General features: G+C 37.1%; 2 protein-coding genes across 3 annotated transcripts in view; both read left to right on the plus strand.

The window, feature by feature from the left end:
- The window catches only part of smurf1 (SMAD specific E3 ubiquitin protein ligase 1), a 37,078-nt gene extending 26,945 nt beyond the window's left edge, over positions 1 to 10,133 (plus strand). Inside the window, exons 9-18 of one of the 2 annotated variants that reach the window (XM_081378690.1) lie at positions 661 to 807; positions 1,124 to 1,325; positions 3,030 to 3,133; positions 3,422 to 3,536; positions 3,725 to 3,903; positions 4,609 to 4,746; positions 5,104 to 5,224; positions 6,504 to 6,705; positions 7,083 to 7,167; positions 7,760 to 10,133. In XM_081378690.1, coding sequence (XP_081234816.1) covers positions 661 to 807; positions 1,124 to 1,325; positions 3,030 to 3,133; positions 3,422 to 3,536; positions 3,725 to 3,903; positions 4,609 to 4,746; positions 5,104 to 5,224; positions 6,504 to 6,705; positions 7,083 to 7,167; positions 7,760 to 7,859 — 1,393 coding nt within the window. In that variant the 3' untranslated portion in view covers positions 7,860 to 10,133. The remainder of the gene's footprint in view (positions 1 to 660; positions 808 to 1,123; positions 1,326 to 3,029; positions 3,134 to 3,421; positions 3,537 to 3,724; positions 3,904 to 4,608; positions 4,747 to 5,103; positions 5,225 to 6,503; positions 6,706 to 7,082; positions 7,168 to 7,759) is intronic. The other variant, XM_081378691.1, reaches the window with a different exon arrangement.
- Positions 10,134 to 18,070: 7,937 nt separating this feature from the next.
- Positions 18,071 to 19,223, plus strand: uts2r5 (urotensin-2 receptor 5; the record flags this gene model as incomplete). The annotated part of the gene is given in 3 exon segments (XM_081374337.1): positions 18,071 to 19,124; positions 19,127 to 19,144; positions 19,147 to 19,223. Coding segments are annotated over 3 exon segments (1,149 nt in total).
- Between the last annotated feature and the right edge of the window lie 2,334 nt (positions 19,224 to 21,557).

The raw sequence follows: 21,557 nt of genomic DNA on the forward strand, positions 1-21,557 counted from the left end.
GGACTCTCACACACACCTGCTCCTGTGTGACATGTGCACGTTCACTGGCCAATCAGATTCTTTGCTTCTCCCACATTGCACTACTATGTGCTCACAACCAATAGTTTCCATTCTTTTTAATCTCTGGTCTAAACATGTTACTCATTTTATCTTTATTTCAAATTTAGCTTTTAACGCTGTCGACTGTGTGTTTGGATCTTTAGTTGCGCCAACATCTCTGTATATAAGACAAGTCTGTCTGATTGGTGGGCATCTTTGTCATGTTATGCCTTGCAGCTTTTTTCTATTTGGGTAATAAGTTCTAGCTCTACTTGAATGGACAATAGTTATATTCAGCAAGGATGCATTTAACTGATCAAAAGTCACAGTTTAGACCATTATAATGTTACGAAAGATTTCTATTTAAAATAAATGCTGTTTTTAAACTTTGTATTCATCAAAAAATATAATAATTAAACAATTATAATTGAATAAATTACATTTCAAAATGTATTCAAATAGAAAACAGTTCTTTTAAAGTGTAATATTATTTCACCATTGTGGCTGGAGGACAAAAATAAGTTAATTTCCCACCTAGGAAGAGGGTGAAGAGGCAGAGTTTTAGGTCGCCATTATATATGTATTGAGCAGCAGGTGTGATGGGTGCGCTTGCTCCTTCAGGGATTTGAACAGCGTGAGTTGTGAGGAGCTGGGCCCTCTGCCGCCCGGCTGGGAGATCAGGAGCACTGTGTCAGGACGAATTTATTTTGTCGACCACAATAATAGAACCACGCAATTCACCGACCCCAGGTTACACCACATCATGAGGTAAAACATCTTTCACATCGGCTCTGCTCATAACATCTGATTACTCATCCCAGCTCTTAAATTATCCTGTTAATTATTCACCACAATGAATAAATCATCCTTGTGTAATTAAACTTGCTAGTAATGATTGTTGCTTGCTCGTATAAGAGTTTATTAAATTAATTCTCGACATTTAATTCCTAATCGTCCCTAGTGGGAGTGTAACCTGAATGATGCATGAAAATTACATGGTCCAGTGGTTTGATAAACTGCTATGAAAGTGCGGAGGTATTGGTTCACATGTGACATTTGTGTGTGTTTTGCACGTGATGAGCAGCCAGCACTCTCAGGTGAAGGAGTCGAGCCAGGCTCTGCCCGTACAGATGGAGGTTGGTATTGAGGAGGGTGACGGGGAGTTACCGGTGCGCTACGAGAGAGATCTGGTCCAGAAACTTAAAGTTCTCCGTCATGAGCTCTCCCTGCAGCAGCCTCAGGCCGGCCACTGCCGCATTGAAGTGTCCCGTGAGGAGATCTTTGAGGTACTCACAGTCACAAAGCTGAATAGTGGCAGTCATGTAAACATGCGTAATTTAGTTCTAACAGCACTGTGGAACTGTTTTTGTCATTGGAAGTGACTATGATATATGCATCACGATTAGGTTTGCTCTCTATTTGGTCTCTGAGCGTAGGATGTACTTAGAGAGTAGGATCCAATTTCAGTATCTTTAGTTACTCTGCAATTTTTGGACATAGCAACATGAGACACATGATTTTAGGAGAGTATATTTTTACTTTATTTACTTTAATGCACATGGCTGGTTTTACTGTATAAGATTCATCGCTGCACGTTATTCCAAAGAAAAAACGTGTTTGTAATTTCATCCCAGTGTACACTAACATTCAATAGTTTGGGGTCAGTAAGATGTTTTTGAAAGAAGTCTGTTATGTTGACGAAGACTGCATTTATTTGCTCAAATATAGTTAGAACAGTCATAATTTGAAAAATTAATACAATGAAAACTAACATTATTACAATAAAACTGTTTTCTATTTTAATATATTTAAAAATTTAGTTTAGTCCTGTGATAAAGCTAAATTTTCAGCAGCCATTACTCCAGTCTTCAGTTCATCTGATTCTAATTATCAATGTTGCACATCAGTTGTGCTGCTTTATATGTTTGTAAAAAAAAAAAAAAAAAAATATATATATATATATATATATATATATATATACTCATACTGTATACATTTTTAAAACATTTTAAATGTCTGTATTATCACTTTATCACTTGATAAAAAAATGTAATGTCCTTGCTGAGTAAAAGACCCCATACTTTTGAACGGTTATGTAATTGCTTGCTTTTTAAATATCTTTTTAAAATTTGCATCTGATTTAGTTTTTGTGACTAAAAGAAATAGCCAAATAGCAATGTAAACTTCATTTTAGGCTGGTTTAAAATTTGTTTCATTTATTATTGTTTAAAGGGATAGTTCACCCTAAAATGAAAATTATGTCATACTTTACTCATCCTGCTGTTCTAATGCTGTATGTATGCCCTTCTTTCTTTATGGAACACAAATTTTAACAAAAAATGTCCTGCTCATACTAATGGCAGTGAATATAGACCAGCGTCAAGCTTTTTTAAAAAGACGTAAAAGAATGACATAATGATCCCATGCAACATGTGCCGTATATTCCAAGTGTTCTGGGGGAATACAATAGGGTTTGGTGAAAAACAAAATGTAATTTATTTAATGAAAATCCTGACTTTGGTCGTTGGTCTTCTGTGCTCGACCGCACGTTCGTGAGACTCTATTAGCTCTGCAGTTCACTTCGACTCGCTCAGAAAAACACACAAGTTGTGAGAAATCAAGAGCAACAAAAACACATGAAATACAATGCCTAGAAATCCCCAAACCGTATCCTTGAGCACTTCTCCGGACCGGAGCTCCATTTGTCTGATGACAGATGTGAACGCGATAACTTCTTGTTATGACGAACACAACGGATATGTTCACCTCATAGAAGAAGGTACATGGGTTGTATTTCATGTCACATTTTTGTTGATCTTGACTTTTTGGCCCTAGGGTGAATAAAAGACTTAATTTTAATTTTAGGGTGAACTATCCCTTTAATTATGTATCATTTATGTCAATAATGTTTCACTCATAATTGCATCTTATTATGGAAATAAATGTGTTGTTATGTCACTGCTCTAAGTGCTGCTCTATCTGTGCAATAGGAGTCTTATAGACAGATCATGAAGATGAGACCCAAAGACCTGAAGAAGCGGCTGATGGTGAAGTTTAGAGGAGAGGAGGGGCTGGATTACGGTGGTGTTGCTAGGTAGCATATGAATCTGTTCCATATGAAAGGTTCTCATTAATTAATTTCCCCTGTGCCTCATTATTCCCCCATCTCTTTTCATACACCAGACTTGACTTTATAATTTCAACAGTTTAGCTGAATCTCAGCCAGGCTTATCAGCATGCAGGGTATCATGTTCACGATATTGCAGGTGTTCCCCTGTTGAGCACAGAGCTTAGACTGAACTACTGCCAGCAAGACTCAAATATGAGCATCTTCTTAAAAAGTCAATCTGACTTGTCTGTCTGAATTCCTGTCTTATTCCAGGGAATGGTTATATCTTCTCTGCCATGAGATGCTGAATCCATACTACGGCCTGTTTCAGTACTCAACTGATAACATCTACACACTACAGATAAACCCAGATTCATCCATCAACCCTGTAAGTCATTCAGTGTCCTATGCTTGGGATTTCCCTCTTAAACAAGACCCAGTAAATCAGTATGCTATGAAGAAGTTTAGCAAAGGCAGTGCTGCTTGGACCTTGTGGTCATCATCTGTGCTTTAAAAGATTGACTCTGTTGCAGGGTCTCATTAACTTTCCTTTCACGCCCTCTGCTGTTTTTTCAGGACCACTTGTCTTACTTCCACTTTGTTGGGCGGATTATGGGTCTGGCTGTTTTCCACGGGCACTACATTAATGGAGGCTTCACCTTGCCCTTCTACAAGCAGCTCCTGGGGAAGCCCATCCAGCTTTGTGACCTTGAGACTGTGGACCCAGAGCTGCACAAGAGCCTCGTCTGGATCCTGTGAGTGAATTTCATACGAAATCAAGTCTTTAAGACTAAAGAGAGAGTGCGGACTTATCTCGCACAGACTTTTCTACACCACTGTTGTTCCTGTCACACTTGAAAGATTCTTAAAGGGCACAAGCCAGAATGTGATACATAAAATTCAAGATTATAATTATTATTTAAAAAATAAAGTAACCTCTAATTCTTATCGTTTAGCATTAAAATAAATACATTAAAAGACTCATTTAAATATCTACACAAGAAGTTAAAATGATACACCAGCCTGTTGCTATTATGATTTTCCAAATGTTACAATAAAGTCTTCAAAACTATGTAATGACGCAAGAATAGGAAGTTTGTTTTTTAGAGAAATTCATACTTGTGTAAAGTTTATGTGTCTATAATGTTTCTACACATTACAATATTAAGAATTTAAAGGGTTGTTTTTTGTGTGTGTGTGCTGCTTTTAATGTATTCTCATTTAAATCATGTAAAAACTCTTGGTATTATAGGTTGTTCTTTTTTAAAAAAAGAAGAATATGATGGAATCACCATTGCAAATGAAATTACAACAAAAAAAACGAAGTAAAATGCACAGGCATATTTTGGGTTCAGTATAGCCAAACAAACAGCTTGATATTTCTGGATTGTTAATGGGTAGCCTGTTGAATGTAAGCAACAGTATGAATAACTGCAAAATATTTTTCTTGTGTTTTTCAGAGAAAATGACATCACGTCTGTTTTGGACCATACCTTCTGCGTAGAACATAATGCTTTTGGCAAATTCCTCCAACATGAGCTGAAACCAAACGGCAAGAACATCCCAGTCACAGAGGAGAACAAGAAAGAATATGTGAGGTATGAAGAGGAGCAAGCTTGTGGACTGCCAGGCACAGCAGATACATAACCGCTCTCTCAGAGACAGACAGCCAGCAGAGGGCAGCACTCACCCTGGCTAAAGGGGCTTGGCAGAGGTTTTAGGAGCCTCACTGCTTTTTCCCCTGTCAATTTGATTGAGTGAACCCTGGATATATATAAGCTACCGATCAAGAATGTTAGTGGGATGTCAATTTTATTGAGTCTTTGTTGTGTGCGAGTCATTGCCAAATAGAAAAGAATCTGAGGTTGTTAATGGAGAACTGTGGGGCACAGTCGCCTGTTGGTGTTCTCCATGTTCCACTGCAGATCTCTAATGATTGATTGTGTCTCTGTTAGGCTATATGTCAACTGGAGGTTCATGCGAGGCATTGAGGCCCAGTTCCTCGCCCTGCAGAAGGGCTTCAACGAACTCATACCACAGCATCTGCTCAAGCCTTTTGACAACAAGGAACTTGAGGTAATTCAGACATTTCAGACACGCTGAATGGACAGGCTGATGAAGAGACTGTTCTTAATAATATCAAAGACTTTAAAAGGGGAGAATAGAAGAATCGTAACACTAATAATGACATTTCAACCAAACAGTTACAATAGCCAACAAACTTCAAAACGATTAGCACAATGCGAGAAGCACAATACAGTAATAAGAAGTTTAATAAAATGAATAAGGCATGCTTTCGACCCTAAATAAACACAGAAGCAAGATATTAAACAGCAAATAAACACATTCTGAATCCTGACTTTGAAATGTTACTGTCAGGTAGGAGGTTAAGAATGCCAAGCTGTGGACCATCTGCCTTTAGGTTATTAAACAGCATTAATTAAGTGATCTACTACAAAGGTGTGTGTGTGTGTGTGTGTGTGTGTGTGTGTGTGTGTGTGTGTGTGTGTGTGTGTGTGTGTGTGTGTGTGTGTGTGTGTGTGTGTGTGTCTGTGTCTGTGTCTGTGTGTGTGTGTGTGTGTGTGTGTGTGTGTGTGTGTGTGTTCTCTTATGCTTGTGAATGTGATTAATGCATTGGTGTTGACAGTTATGAGTTTTGGTGATGAGTTCCCATTTACTCAAAAGAAAACCCCCAGAAAAGTGTCTTCACAACTTTCAAAAAGAGTTAAAAAAATAGAGATTGATAACTGCATTCGGAAGAAAGATATCAATTTTACCATCACTCACACATAGAGACACCCTCACAGCAGCATTAACTAGTTTCTTGTAATTTCTAGTTTCTTCTATTTTCATATTGCTTTTTTAATTTCATACAATACTGTTTAAAGGTTTGGGGGTAGTACGTTTTTTTGTTTTTGAAAGAAATCTCTTCTGCTCTCCAAGGCTGCTATTATTTGATCATAAATACAGTAAGAACAGTATTACTGTGAAATATTGCAATTTAAAACAACTCTTTTCTATTTTAAAATGTAGTTCATTCCTGTGTTGTCAAAGCTGAATTTTCAGCATCATTACTCCAGTCTTCAGTGTCACATGATCCTTCAGAAATCACTCTGATACAAGAAACATTTCTTATTATTAATGGTGAAAACAGTTATGATTTTATCAATTTAATGCATTCTTGCTAAATAAAGTAATTTCTTAAAATTAAAAAATTAAAAAAAGATCTTACTGACCTCAACCAGATACGGTAGTGTATCGCCATCAAACATATTGCAAAAAGGTATAATAAATAATTGCTCATATAGGCCTTCCTCTCTCAAAAATAATGTTTATGTTTCTCTCTGCGTTTTAGCTGATCATTGGTGGTTTGGGGAAGATCGATCTGAACGACTGGAAGGCCAACACGCGGCTGAAGCACTGTGTGGCTGACAGTAACATAGTGAAGTGGTTCTGGCAGGCGGTTGAATCGTTCGATGAGGAGAGGAGAGGCAGACTGCTACAGTTCGTCACGGGCTCCACACGCGTCCCTCTACAAGGCTTCAAAGCACTGCAAGGTGGCTAATGGATAAGCCATGTGCACTTTTAATATACCTGACATATTGTGCTTGTCAAAACTTCCTAGTCTGCCACTATTTAGTTTGTACTGGCCTTAACCCTAATGAAAAATTCCCTGACTAAAGGCAACATGAAACCCAAATGTATTAATTGTCCCAGTTCTTATTATGCAGACTAACATGTTTCACAGGTTCCCCTACCAAACAAATATCAAGCCCAACCCTACATTGCATCCTGCTGAATAATCTGATTCACTTTTAACAATATGGAATCTACAGTTGTGAATGTGTCTTTTAAAAGTAGTTTGTGTTCATGCTCACTTCTGTTGAGTGTGATGATTTGGAGAACAGTGATAACTAGAATGTATCTTTGTAAGGTTCTACAGGTTCTGCAGGACCAAGACTCTTCACTATTCATTTAATTGATGCCAACACAGACAACTTACCCAAAGCCCACACATGGTAAGATTTAGCTAAAAACTTCAAACTAATCAAAGATGCAGATGTTGTTATGTTTTCAGAAAATGTAAAGGCACACTTCCTATTGTCTTTAAAGGGGGCATGTCATATGATGAATCCAACTTTCCTTGATCTTTTTATTTAAAAGAAATGTTTTCATTTTATTTGTGATTTTAAATGTCCCATGCAAAGATTTGGGTTCAGTAAGACCTTATTTGAAAGAAATTTGTACTTTTATTCAGCAAGTATGCTTTAAATTGATTTATAGTGATATATAAATCTATTTTAAATAAATGCTGTTCTTTTGAACTCCACATTGATGATAATAAGAAATGTTTCTTGAGCACCAAATGAGCACATTTGATTATTTATATGTATGTATGTATGTTTCATGTTTCTTAAAGGCACGTTAGTAAAAAAATAAAAAGCTCAGAGAGAGTGGAAGTGGTCATATGACACTATTTGGCACTTTACTGAAATAAAAGTCAGTTTATAAATATTAAACTATAGAAATGCATGATGGGACTCATTTAAGATGGAATGCAGTCAGGGCTATTGCTGAAATACTGAACTCGCTCCTCACATATTCTTTCAGCTTTAACCGAATCGACATCCCGCCTTACGAGTCCTACGAGAAGCTCTATGAGAAGCTCCTAACGGCCGTGGAGGAGACGTGTGGCTTTGCAGTGGAGTGAGCGAGTGCCCTGTCCAGCCAGCCAGCCAGCAATGGCAGCAAACCCACCAAACAGCCCCAGCCATCCCTCTCACCCCCTCCCCTTCTCCAGGACAGACAGACTGGTGTCTCCTGACAGACTTTAGCATCACCCGCCAGTCTGAGACTGCAGCGGAGGGGAGCGAAGGGCAAAACTCTCAAAGACTAATGATTCCTCACGGTGTGATTCGGTAATCGTTTTCACATTACCACATAAGTTACGGAGAAATCGGATCAGCGTTTATTTTGTTTCTCAAAAATGCAGTTTGTATTGTCTTTGTCACTGAAGCGATGGGTTGATAGCGTATGACTGTAACGCGAGTATGTTTGTGCTGCAGTACGTAGAGCCTCGCTGAGCCTGTGGTCTACATGAAGTAGAGCCCATGTTTTAGTCTAGGTGGAGTATATTAACATACACAGAGCCTGTGACCATTAAACCAGTTTACCTACAGCAAATGTGTCTCGAAGGACAAGGGTGGTCTGCGTTGTCATGCTCTGTATGTTCGTAACTTCTTCGATTGTTTCCGTAATTATTTTATTTCCTTGCATCCTGTTCAGTACTATAGGATGGCATTTCAGTGGTATCCATTTCCTGTACTCATCAGTTCTCATTGTAGAAATTTTAACTCGATTGCTTGAAATGTATTATTGAAATGTTTTTTTTTTGTTGTTTTTGTCTAAGATCAAGAACATGCTTAACGGCGAGTCTTAGTCCTCTTGTGGGAACTGTGAATGTAACAGCGCCCATGTGTTAATGTTCTTCAGCTGAAGCACAACGATCATGTGCAGCCTAGAGAAGGACTCAAAGCCCTTGCAAAGTCAGCGGTTTCCAGAGTGAGCCAGTATTTTCGTTGCTTACTTTTTTTTTTTTTTTTTTATCCAATGAGCATTCCTCCGTTGTCAACAAAAGACCTACTTTTTTAAAGGTAATGCTAAATGAATGGTGTTTTAATATGCCGATTTTGAAGCAAGTCTACTTCTATGTCACCTTCTTGAACAACATTCGGATCCATTGTGTCCGTTAACACGCCTAAACTGGACTCGTTACTTTAGTTTCGCAAAGAAAACGGATGTCGAATGTTTTAAAGGAGCTCTTTTTGTCCTTAATTTTGATGGACCCTGTTAATCTTTTCCAAATGAATCTAGCCATAATCATATGGTAACTCAGCATAAACTGTTTTAACTTATCGTACTATCAAAAATCACCTTCAGACTGTTATTCGCGGCTCTTTTATTGAAACCACTGCTCCGAGTAACCTTCAGCACTTTGGCTGGCACGTGTACAATCACCCATCATGGAGTGTTTATTGTCCTGTGGACGAACGCTGACGTCCTTCGGCTCCTCGACTTTGACAGAGGTGTTTGGTCCAGGTTTTGGTTTGGTGGAAGAGCAGGGGAGTGTCTTGGATTTCATTATGTAGTACTTGTTGTGCATGGCACCAGATTATTCTTTGTACGTGTAATGAATGAGCCAACCTCATAGTGTTTCTTCAACCACTTTTGTCTGTTTCTCTCTCGCTCTGTTTTTTTTTTTTTTTTTTTACCAATTATTTATTACCATGTAATGTCCTTTTAAGTATTGCTGCTATTACCATTATTCCGTAGTTTTCAGAGAAGGCTGAGTTCTTGTGAAAGCTGTACACTAATCTCTTTTATTTTATGTATGAATCAAAGTATTTAAACCTGCTGCTGATTCTTCAGGACGTTAAGAGGACGTGGACACCCGACCTTTGACCTGGATGGAGTTAGCGAGTGATGTAGGCTGGGCCCCGGTGGTCATGTTCATATTTGTGATATATGCAATAAAATCCATCACCTTTATATTCTTGGTTCTGTCTTAAAATGTCTCTTTACTCACTTAATGTGTATCGGATCGGTCGGAATTTGTGTCTTTGACAAGTGTGCAAAAAATGAAGTTTGCTGTTTTTCCCAAAAGACCGTGAATGCCTAGAGTGGTGAACTGTTTTTAAACTTGCATAAAACACAAAAGAGGTGACGTTTAATGTTGTGCAATTGTGGGAATGACTAATGAGCTTGAAGATGAGTATGGACTTTGCCTGAAGTTACAGTTGTTTTCATATTTCTCTAAGAAAACCCTTTTTTCCAAGTAATGTGACCAGTATCATCACATTGTACAATTATTAGGTCCTGAGTGTCATTGTTTATTCGATGCAAGAGTAATGTAACTTACTATGTACTAAACATTTCTGAAAAAAAATTCAGTGTAAATAAGATTATATTAAAGAAACTAAATTGCAAAACACTTCTCATTGCTTTTTTTTTTTTTTTTTTTGGTCTTTGTTTGCATATACTATGAATTTTAATAGCAATGGACGATAAGAAAAGTAAGCCAGCTGCCCCTCATAATTATACGTGGTTCAGTTTTATTTCTCTGCAAAAATAATGAAGGATCAGGTGATTTCTTTGGCATCTGTGCTGAGAGCACAAGCGCTGCCTTGTGTCCAAGCTGTCCACAGTTCTGGCCTATAATTACATTCAGATTGTGATGTGAATGCGGAATATGTAGACGTTCCATAAGCAAGGTGGTGCAATATTTTGTCAGGAAAGGAAACGTTATGATAATTTTTTTTCCCAAAAGAAAATAGAATTATTTATTTTTTACGTCCGAGCAAATATAGCCGTTTTGTAATAATTAAAATAAAGGTGCGTTCATGCCATGTCGGATTTACCGTAATTACAAGGTTCCGACACGTAAAAAGCGTTCATGTCATTGTAGAACTTGTAATTACAACTTGTAAACTTGAGTTTTTTTGACAACTCCGATCACTCAACCGTGGCAGATTCGTTGATAGTGTTGCCACAAGAACAATTCTGAAGACGTGAACAGCTCCGTGTAGAACGTCACGCGTTGTCATCTCGTTTATGGTAATTTCAAAATGGCGTGATTCATGAACATGGCATAATAACAGCTTATTATTACCTTTAGATATGTTTTCTTAATTGCCTAAAACTCTGGGGGGAAAAAAATGCCCAAACACTAGTAAAAGTTAATTAGAAATGCCACATTAAATTAACTGTCTCTGCTAACGGTTGCTGTGTCTTTTCCACCATTAAAAATGTCTGGAAAATTGAGAGTAGGCTAGATGACTTAACTATGAATCAAACCAAAAGAAAAAAAAAATGCTATGTCCTTGGAGGTCTTCCCTGCCCAGTTTCCTGAAAACATTTAGAAAATGATATCCATAGAGAAAAGCTAGCAGACAGGAGAGTGGTGCCAGGTTGACAGTGGTGCCACGATCCTGCAACAGACAGCGATAATACTTTATGAAGGGACATTATAAAGTCCCGTGGCCTTAACCGAGGCAAAACTCAAACCAGAAATTTCTGATGCTCATAGAAGTAGCTAGGTGTTCATCCAGATTATTTCCTGCAGTTTTAAAGGGATACTCCACTTTAAAATGAAAATTCTCTCATCATATACTCACCCTCATGTTGTTTCAAGCCTGTATGAATTTATTTCTTCTGCTGAACAGAAAGGAAGATATTTAGAAGAATGTCAGTAACCAGACAGTTTCTGGTACCATTGACTTCCATAGTAGGAAAAAATATATACTATGTGTCAATGGTACCAGAAACTGTCTGGTTACTGACATTCTTCTAAATATCTTCCTTTCTGTTTAACAGAAGAATGAAGTTCATACAGGTTTGAAACAACATGAGGGTGGGTGAGTATATGATGACAGAATTTTCATTTTAAAGTGGAGTATCCCTTTAAGAAAATGAGTTGTTTCTCTATCTGTAATGAGATCAATGCAGATCGGTGTTGGAACCGTCAGGACGATGAAAGCCAGAGCTTTGGCTTGGCAGAAGAACCAAGTCTGTCCTCAGGCTCAGACAACATAAGAAGACACAAGACTTTTTTTTTACTTTTTAGGAATGAGTTTTGATAGGTAAGATAAGACCAAAAATAGTGGTTATACTTTCCTATAAATCATTCCTTTTGTGTTACACAAGTTGCTGAACACTAGTAGCAAACATCATGAGGGATTTTGGGAGGAATTTTCAGCCCAAAATGAAAACTGTGAAGCAAAATTAATAGTGAATTATGACTTTCAGTCTGTTTCATTCTAACACAAGGCTATCAGATGGCTTTAAAACACTTAAGTGACCATTTTATGGTGCTTCTTTTTCTTTTTTATTTATAAATTAAAAATTATAGGTCTTTTAATTATCTACTTTTACTAAAGGCAGCGTGAACATTCTTCAAAACTTCTAATTTTTTGTTTCTCCAATCTAAGAAAGTCATACAGGTTTAAAACCACATAAATAGTCATTTTTTTAAAAAATTTTGGGTGAACTATCCCCCCCCCCACCCTTTTTTTTTTGTGAATTGGTCTTGAAATGTTTACCTGTTAATTCACATAACCTAACCATTGCATTAAACCACCAAAAAGGGCAGACTAGCTTGCTAAGTGCACCAGACGGTTTACTTTGTTCTTTATAGTGTGCTATTTAATTGTAAGGTTCCTCAGAGTAAATGTTAAGGGAGACATTTTGTAATATACTTAGAGCTTCTATTTCATCTGTTCTGTTTGTTTTAAAAAATGTCAAAACAAAAACAAAAAAATGAAATGTAGACTTGTTTCCATTCAGGTGTGATTTTTTATCACTCTGTTTTTACTTCTCATGTAGGACATGTTCACAGCAGGAATGGGACTTTAACACCTGCCAACATACCATTTTCATATTCGTCGGTAGTCACAAACCCGTAGAAGTGTGTTTATTTGCCTTTTGTGAAATGTGATATAACACCAAAAGCATCTGATCCTTATTCTCCCAGAGAGAGGGAGATAAAGCAGTAAAACGGTCTACAGGATCATATCTACTGCTCAATAAAAATGAGTTGTGTAATCTAAAATTACAACAAACAATCAGCCACGTTTTCTTCATGTTGCCAACCACATCATCTGCCATGAAAGACGTAAATTAAAGAAAGCCAGATGTTCCTTTTGAGAAAGGTTTATTACGGGACAATAAAGATAGCCTACCTTGACTTCTTTTTATTTGGAAATGTTAAGAACACCCTCTCTTCAGACTAACAGCAAAAATTATTACATCATATTTCATCTAAAGACTTGAAAATATACACTGATTTTATTGTGTACTAGCCTACACCCGTTTCTTACGCGGCTTATAGAGGAAATACCCCTGTTAATGAAGCAATAGGCTACTGGAAAACACAGTATGAGAACAGTCAACAAATGTTACAAATACATTTAAAATTCCCCATCATTTAATTCAACCCTTACATGTGTACAAATAAAAAAACATTTTGAACAAATCAAGCGTTCTTGAAGTTCTGGCAGGTCACGTTAGTCAAGCTCGCATTAGCTGACTCTCAGCTGATCCACGTCTAAAACATCTATCACAGCATCCATATATAAGCTCCTTTCTCACAAGCTAATTACCCTCCTCCATCCCCAGCTCCTCCTCTCTCCAGTCAGGACTTGACCTCTGATATACCTCTTTGTATCAGACTAATTTTTCTTATATTATGTTGTCATGTATAAATAATTGTCATTAAGAACAGCAATAGGCCTACATTGGTTCTGTTCTGGAGGGGTTATCGCTGCTTTCCCTGCTGGGCAGGGAGTTCTTCCCCAGAACAGAACCATACCACCAATCCAAACTGTGTATGCTAATCATCCTTGGCGATATAGTCCTGACAGAAATGCTCTCATTTGTTTTCTACAAATACACAAGTTAACTGAAGAGCATTATATTCATTTTCTTTTTAGGTTTAATCATCTTTAATTGTTGATCTCTGATAAGCTCAATGAAAGATATTAAAATATTTGTGGATCCCTAAATTTTTTGTTCTTTGATGATCCACAAATCTAATAATCTTTTTCCACAATCTTTTTCCACAGCTTTCCTGCTGAAGGTTTGTTTAGGAGCTGTTGGAGTGAACTTTTATTAGAAAAAAAATCATCATGACCAGGAAACCTTAAACAGCTCTTGATAATAAAAAAATGCTGTCCATTTTCCACAGATTCTGTGTCCTGTGTCCACAATCAACCATATGCTGGACGGGCCACATAAATGTTTTATTTTACCTTTGGTTTATTGTTAAAAAAAAAAAAAATGGTATTAAAATTGTGCAACAATTATATTATATTATATTATATTATATTATATTATATTATATTATATTATATTATATTATATTATATTATATTATATTATATTATATTATATTATATTATATTATATTATATTATATTATATTATATTATATACTCACCTAAAGGATTATTAGGAACACCTGTTCAATTTCTCATTAATGCAATTATCTAATCAACCAATCACATGGCAGTTGCTTCAATGCATTTAGGGGTGTGGTCCTGGTCAAGACAATCTCCTGAACTCCAAACTGAATGTCAGAATGGGAAAGAAAGGTGATTTAAGCAATTTTGAGCGTGGCATGGTTGTTGGTGCCAGACGGGCCGGTCTGAGTATTTCACAATCTGCTCAGTTACTGGGATTTTCACGCACAACCATTTCTAGGGTTTACACAGAATGGTGTGAAAAGGGAAAAACATCCAGTATGCGGCAGTCCTGTGGGCGAAAATGCCTTGTTGATGCTAGAGGTCAGAGGAGAATGGGCCGACTGATTCAAGCTGATAGAAGAGCAACTTTGACTTAAATAACCACTCGTTACAACCGAGGTATGCAGCAAAGCATCTGTGAAGCCACAACAAGCACAACCTTGAGGCGGATGGGCTACAACAGCAGAAGACCCCACCGGGTACCACTCATCTCCACTACAAATAGGAAAAAGAGGCTACAATTTGCACGAGCTCACCAAAATTGGACAGTTGAAGACTGGAAAAATGTTGCCTGGTCTGATGAGTCTCGATTTCTGTTGAGACATTCAGATGGTAGAGTAATAATTTGGCGTAAACAGAATGAGAACATGGATCCATCATGCCTTGTTACCACTGTGCAGGCTGGTGGTGGTGGTGTAATGGTGTGGGGGATGTTTTCTGGGCACACTTTAGGCCCCTTAGTGCCAATTGGGCATCGTTTAAATGCCAAGGCCTACCTGAGCATTGTTTCTGACCATGTCCATCCCTTTATGACCACCATGTACCCATCCTCTGATGGCTACTTCCAGCAGGATAATGCACCATGTCACAAAGCTCGAATCATTTCAAATTGGTTTCTTGAACATGACACTGAGTTCACTGTACTAAAATGGCCCCCACAGTCACCAGATCTCAACCCAATAGAGCATCTTTGGGATGTGGTGGAACGGGAGCTTCGTGCCATGGATGTGCATCCCACAAATCTCCATCAACTGCAAGATGCTATCCTATCAATATGGGCCAACATTTCTAAAGAATGCTTTCAGCACCTTGTTGAATCAATGCCACGTAGAATTAAGGCAGTTCTGAAGGCGAAAGGGGGTCAAACACAGTATTAGTATGGTGTTCCTAATAATCCTTTAGGTGAGTGTATTATAACAGTTTTTCTTGATTGTTAACACAATATAATTGATTCATTTGGGACAATTTCCCAAACCATTCATTCAGCTCTCAAATCAAAGAAACATTTCTCCAAATGTTTAACATATTTCATCATACACATTCCAATTTTCGTAGATTTCTGCAAAACTTCACACAAAAATGCCTGAATTTTTCACAGGTCTAACCACATTCTCATTCAAAAAACACAAGCAAATATTATAGTTTACTCAAGTGTCACAGTGTGAACTCAAATAGCACACATTTACCAACATTAAAGGGATAGTTCACCCAGAAAATGAAAATTCGTGTTGTTCCAAACCTGTATGAATTTCTTTCTTCTGCTGAACACACAAAAAAATACATTTTGTAGAATGTGGATAACCAAACAATTGACTTCCATTGTATTTTTTTCCATACTAAGTCGAGTCATTTTTTTTTTACGTGTACTCTATTTTTGCAGAACTGAGAAAAATACTGCCCATAATATAGAAAAGCCTTTTGTCAGAATACCAAGAAAGTGATACATTGCTGTAGCCCTGCAGAGGACGCTGAATTAATTCATTTATCGCTGTACTGTAATTGACAGTATATTGTATTGTGTTGCATACCGAGTTCATATTCAATTCTTTGGTATTTTCTAGTACTTTTCCAGATCACTTACAGTAGTGCATTCCTTCTCAGACACTGAATTGCCACTGATGTACATCTGGATCTCTCTCTGCTTTGTGCACCTGGAGTTTCACCATGATAAATTCCTCCGGCAATAAGGAAAATGAATGCGACTTTTGTAAGTAACCTGACACGGATGCATTCCTACACTGAATTGTCACTGATGTACGTCTGGATCTCTCTCTGCTTTGTGTACCTGGTGCTTTAGCTGCTGTCATGTGTATGGCAGATGAGCTGCGTGCCGCTGCTATGGGTCTGGATAATGTCAAAGACCTGAAGGGCTTTGGGATGTTCCTTTCTGCTGCTCTTTCAAACTGTTTTTCTCAGTGAAAAGGTTGCAGTGTTTTGGCTGAGGGCATCACAGAGAGCAAATAATTGTCTCCCAATTATATATATACAGTATATATATATATTTGAAAAGATGCAGAGCTTTTATGATGTGTGGAGGCGTCTTTGAACCCCTCACGGATGTATTTATTTCAGTGGATGTCTGATGTTTCTTCATTCAACATCCAAACAGCGTTTACTGAAAATGCATAAGCTGAAAAACAAGGTAAATGAATGGTGAGAAAAGAGTCTTTTAAGGACATAAAGTTTCATACTACTTCTTGCATTTTTAAAGGGCACCAGAGTTTATTTTCAACGTAATGGGCAAATGAGCCGTCTGCTCCCTGCTGATATAATTCAGGTGGTCAGAGCTCCAGAAAAGTTGATAATTGTGCAGAAATGACATTTCTTCATCCAGCAATCACTCAATACAGATGGTGCCGGGCTATTTATACACTTCTCTGTCTGCTGACACTGGCTCATTTCACTCTGCTGTTCTTATAGACTTGTTTAGCTTGAAATCCATTACTTGGACACAGTCACCTCTGATAACAGATCACTCTAAGTTGTAATTTAGACACATGTACTTTCTGCTGCTTTGAAACGATATGAATTGTTTAGACCATGCAGCACAAACCATATTCTCAGCCAGCAATTTACTAACTTTTATTGTAATGAAAACATAATTATCTGCATTGACATGTTTGTATCAAGATTTCCCATATACAGTAATCCATTTTAGACTTTCTAAATATGTAAATATACATTACAATAAATGTTATATTAGTAAACACAAATCTCAGTGCTGTCTTTACATTAGCTGTAAAATATACAGTAGGCAACATTTTGAGAAAGTTTAAAATATGGTATGAGCTGCAAAATCCATAGCCCACCATACATGTATTTTAATGACTGTCTGCACAGTTACTGAAAATAATAGGCTATTTTACATTTTATCTCAATATTTATATTTCTACTTTTAAAATCACTTTCACTTACATATTTCAGACAAATACGACTGAATATGACAAATATGATTGAAAACTTAAAATCGTTTGTTACACTTATCCACTTTAAAATAAATCACTGAGAATCCAAAACATAACAGAAATCATTATGAGTTAAAAATATAGAAACAAAGATGTTGTGGTAATAGTTAATGAAAAGACTTTCTGTGGTGTAAAAGATAAAAAGTACATCATATTTTAAATTCAACAAAATTCAAGTTTAAAACCACTTAAATATGAATTGCACTACAGGTCTAATATTAAGAATCATTTTAATAATTAGTCATTTTAATCATAGCCTACTCTCTCTCGTAACTCTCTTTGTTTCCTTTATTAAGAAAGGCCAAATTCCTTTCATGTCGCTGATACCTCACAACAAACACAGAATGAACTGAAGCAATCGTGAAATGCGCACTGAGTCTAGAAACCTTTATTGCTCTAACGGACTAGACCCGAGTGATTCTCATTAATCCCACCCATGCACGTGCAGCTACAATATTACACCAGCTGGACCTGTAGCCTGAGAAGTTTTGCGCGCAGATGCTGAGAACGCGGACACAGTTAATAGCTATTCATATATTTTGTATAATGAAAATTTCAGTTACCTCTGAAGTCTGGGACAAATTTTTTTTTCATTGCAATGCTCCTCAAACAGTTAAAATGAACTTAATTCACCAGAAATGAAGTGAAGCTTTTTTGAAATGGAATCAGATGATGCACTTGGTGTGAGGAATCAGGAGAACATCTCTGCTGCTTTTACCAACATATCACCAACAATAGCCGGACCCGACGTGCACGCGCCCGCGTCCTCTTACGATATGCTTATTACATCCATACTCGGCACAGTTTTGACCATAATGTGTTTGGTTGGAGTGGTTGGAAACGTTTACACTCTGGTCATTGTGAACACCTCTGCGCGCGTAACTGGATCGATGTATGTCTACATTGTGAACTTGGCTCTGGCGGATCTGCTGTACCTCTCCACCATCCCGTTCGTGGTTTGGACGTATTTTGCGAAGGACTGGTACTTTGGCGACATTGGGTGCCGCGTTCTGTTCAGCCTGGATTTCGTCACCATGCACGCGAGCATCTTCATCTTGACCACCATGTGCACGGAGCGCTATCTGGCCGTCGTGAACCCGCTAGACACCTTCGGCCGGTCACGGCGCTACAGGCGCGCGGTCACCTGCCTGGTGTGGCTCTTTTCCTTCATCCTGGCTCTACCGACCATGATCATGATTGACCTCAAGAGAGACGTGCACAATGGAGTAGAGAAGCGCATGTGCCACCCGACCTGGCAGATGACCGCGTACAGGGTGTATCTGACCGTTCTGTTCAACACCTGCATCTTGGCTCCTGGATTGATCATCGGTTATCTCTATCTAAAGTTAGCCCGGACCTACTGGCTGTCGCAAACCTCTGTATTCCCATCCAGAGGAATGAAGAAGTGTCCTAAGCAAAAGGTGTTATACATGATCTTCAGTATAGTTCTGACCTATTGGGCGTGTTTCTTACCCTTCTGGTTGTGGCAGTTGCTCAGTATCTATTATAACGCGCACGGGAGGCTCTCGAGCAGCACGGTGGTGTACATTAACTTTGTTGTGACCTGTTTGGCGTACAGTAACAGTTGTATCAACCCTTTCTTGTACACTTTATTAACGAGGAATTATCAGGAATATGTGAGGGATAGACAAAAAAACAGCAAAGAGTTAAAGAAAAGGTTCAGACTGTCATCTCAAAGGTCTGTGTCTTCTGGAATCAACAGTTCTCTAATACTTAACTAATACGCACCCTAATGGCATTCTGGATGCTATTAGAATATTTCTTAAACATGGCAGTTGGATAATTGATTAAAATTGGAAGCTATCATGTTGGTTATTCATTTTTTTTAAAGTGTTGTATAGTGTGGTGAAAGGAAGGGTTTTTGGGGTCACCCATTTTCCCCTTCTTTTATTTACACAACCAATCAGGCAAACATCCACCACAGATTACAGCAAAATACAATGTTTTGTATAATGTATGTTTGAATCTACTAACAAAAATAGCATCAATATCAATTATTCTTATCTTTAAAAAAAGAAGAAAAAAAAGACAGTATTGGGCGCAGAGAAATAGACCGTCATGCTATAACCCTGTCCCAAATAACATTAGTTGGTTCTCAGAACGTTCTGGTAAATGTTAGTTTTTGGTTCCCAGAATGTTCTCCGAACATACCATTTTAAACCCAGCACCCCCAAAATCCCTAAACCTGCATTTTTAAAATTAGCTTTTTAGTTAGAATACAAGATTTATGGCTTTTTGTTCTAAAATAATTATGAGGGAACGTTCTGTAAGAGTTATTTTATGGTTGTAAAAATAAAACCTAAAATTAACCATTTGGGAACATGTTACTTTTAGGTTGTCTCAAATTGTTAAAAAAAAAGAAAAAGAATTGGATATTTTCTGTACAGATTAATAATTTGATCATAAATATGAATGTTAACATTTTGCACTATTTCTTTTTATGCATCTAGAGAGATCGCTGACCAAATAGATATTAGTAAAATGGTGACTTGTTCTGAACTAAAGGACTATAAATACACACAGGGTGATTCTTTGTTAGATTATTATGCGGAAAATGTGTGCAATCAAGAAAGAGGTTAATGTGCAATAGTATGTTAAGCTTGATATTCAGTTTCTGATTATTTAAAATCACATATGACCTTCAATATAATTTGTATTTGAATGTGCTTTGTTATATAAAAAGGCTAGTTTACACATTAAATATTTTGTACTTGAGTACTTTATATTGTAGTTTAAAAACTTTTGTCAGATGTGATTTTCTTTCTTTTTCTTTTTTTCAGTTGCATGCTATTGATAAAAGAGAAAGCAGATTATGTGCTTGAAATGCTCATATATGTGATACAAAAATGTACACATATTGCGTAGACTATAGTCTTACCATAAGTGACAATAACTGGAATATTATCAATGCATCACATACTTATATAGGCTTTTTGTGTTCTGTTGTACTAAATTGTCAAAAATCATGCATGAAAGACTTTTTAGCTTGATTTTATTATTTGTATGTTTCCTCTTAATTTTATTCTTCTCCTGTTTTGTGGAAATAAACTTAAAGCACGGTCAAGAATTTCCATAGCAGTGAATAGAGTTCCATAGAGGTATTGTATTCGTAGCCTGAGTAAACTTTTCTTAAGTGCTGAGCAGTGAGCTGTGAAATCACTTTCAGCAGCTCATACAGGTTTACACCACCAATAAACAAATGAGTCACTTCAGGCTGTTTTCCATAAACAGGTTAGTACATTGTTAAGCATCCAGTAGTCTCTTGGACTCTCATGGTCCAAATCATTTTTGAACTCTCTAAACGGTCCAGTTGTATTGAAGCCAAACGCTTATTCTATCTAGATATTGTACTGGCTGTTCTATTTTATGTTGAAGAATTGAAACCATATATTTGGCTGCTGATATCCTGGTATAGTCAATGCTTTTTGGACTTCTTCTCGACTCTCCTTCAGTTGTGCAATGACATGGCTACTATTCAGGGAGGCTCTCATACCAAGCAATATTTTTCCCACATAAATATTTTAGCTTATGTGGAGCAGCCACAAAAAGTCAAACTAACACCAAAAGTAAAAAAATATCTTAAAAAAAATCGTATTCTATGAAACATTTTCACGAAAAGATATTAAAAAAGCACGAAAAAAATCATACAATGAGAGAGAGAGACATCTGTAAGTGTAATAAAGAATCTAATAATATTCATCTCTCATGAAGAGTCATGCGATTTTTCAATACTGAGCAACATTAAAATAATAAATAAAAAGATAAAGGAAATTGTATATCCGTTTGGAGTTGCACTTTACAATATTTTAAAATCCAATATCATATGGATTTTATTCACAATAGGCCTATAAAAAAAAAAAATAAAGCTATAAAATTATGGTTTTCTTTTTACTGTATGCATTGATGGTGATTTAATAATCTACTTCTTTTTTTCCCCCAAAAAGTAGATTATTTTGTAGATATATGGGTTTTGCAATCCCATATAATAATTCACCATTATCACTTTGATTAGCCACAGACCTATGTCTGTTCTCTTAACAAACCAACAGATTAACAATTTGAATCACTGCAAGGCAGCAATCTGAGTTAGTGCGACTTCTCCGAAATCTGAAATCAAAAACATTA

Source organism: Scardinius erythrophthalmus (genome assembly GCF_964197995.2).
Source record: "Scardinius erythrophthalmus genome assembly, chromosome: 1".
Taxonomy (NCBI): Eukaryota; Metazoa; Chordata; class Actinopteri; order Cypriniformes; family Leuciscidae; genus Scardinius; species Scardinius erythrophthalmus.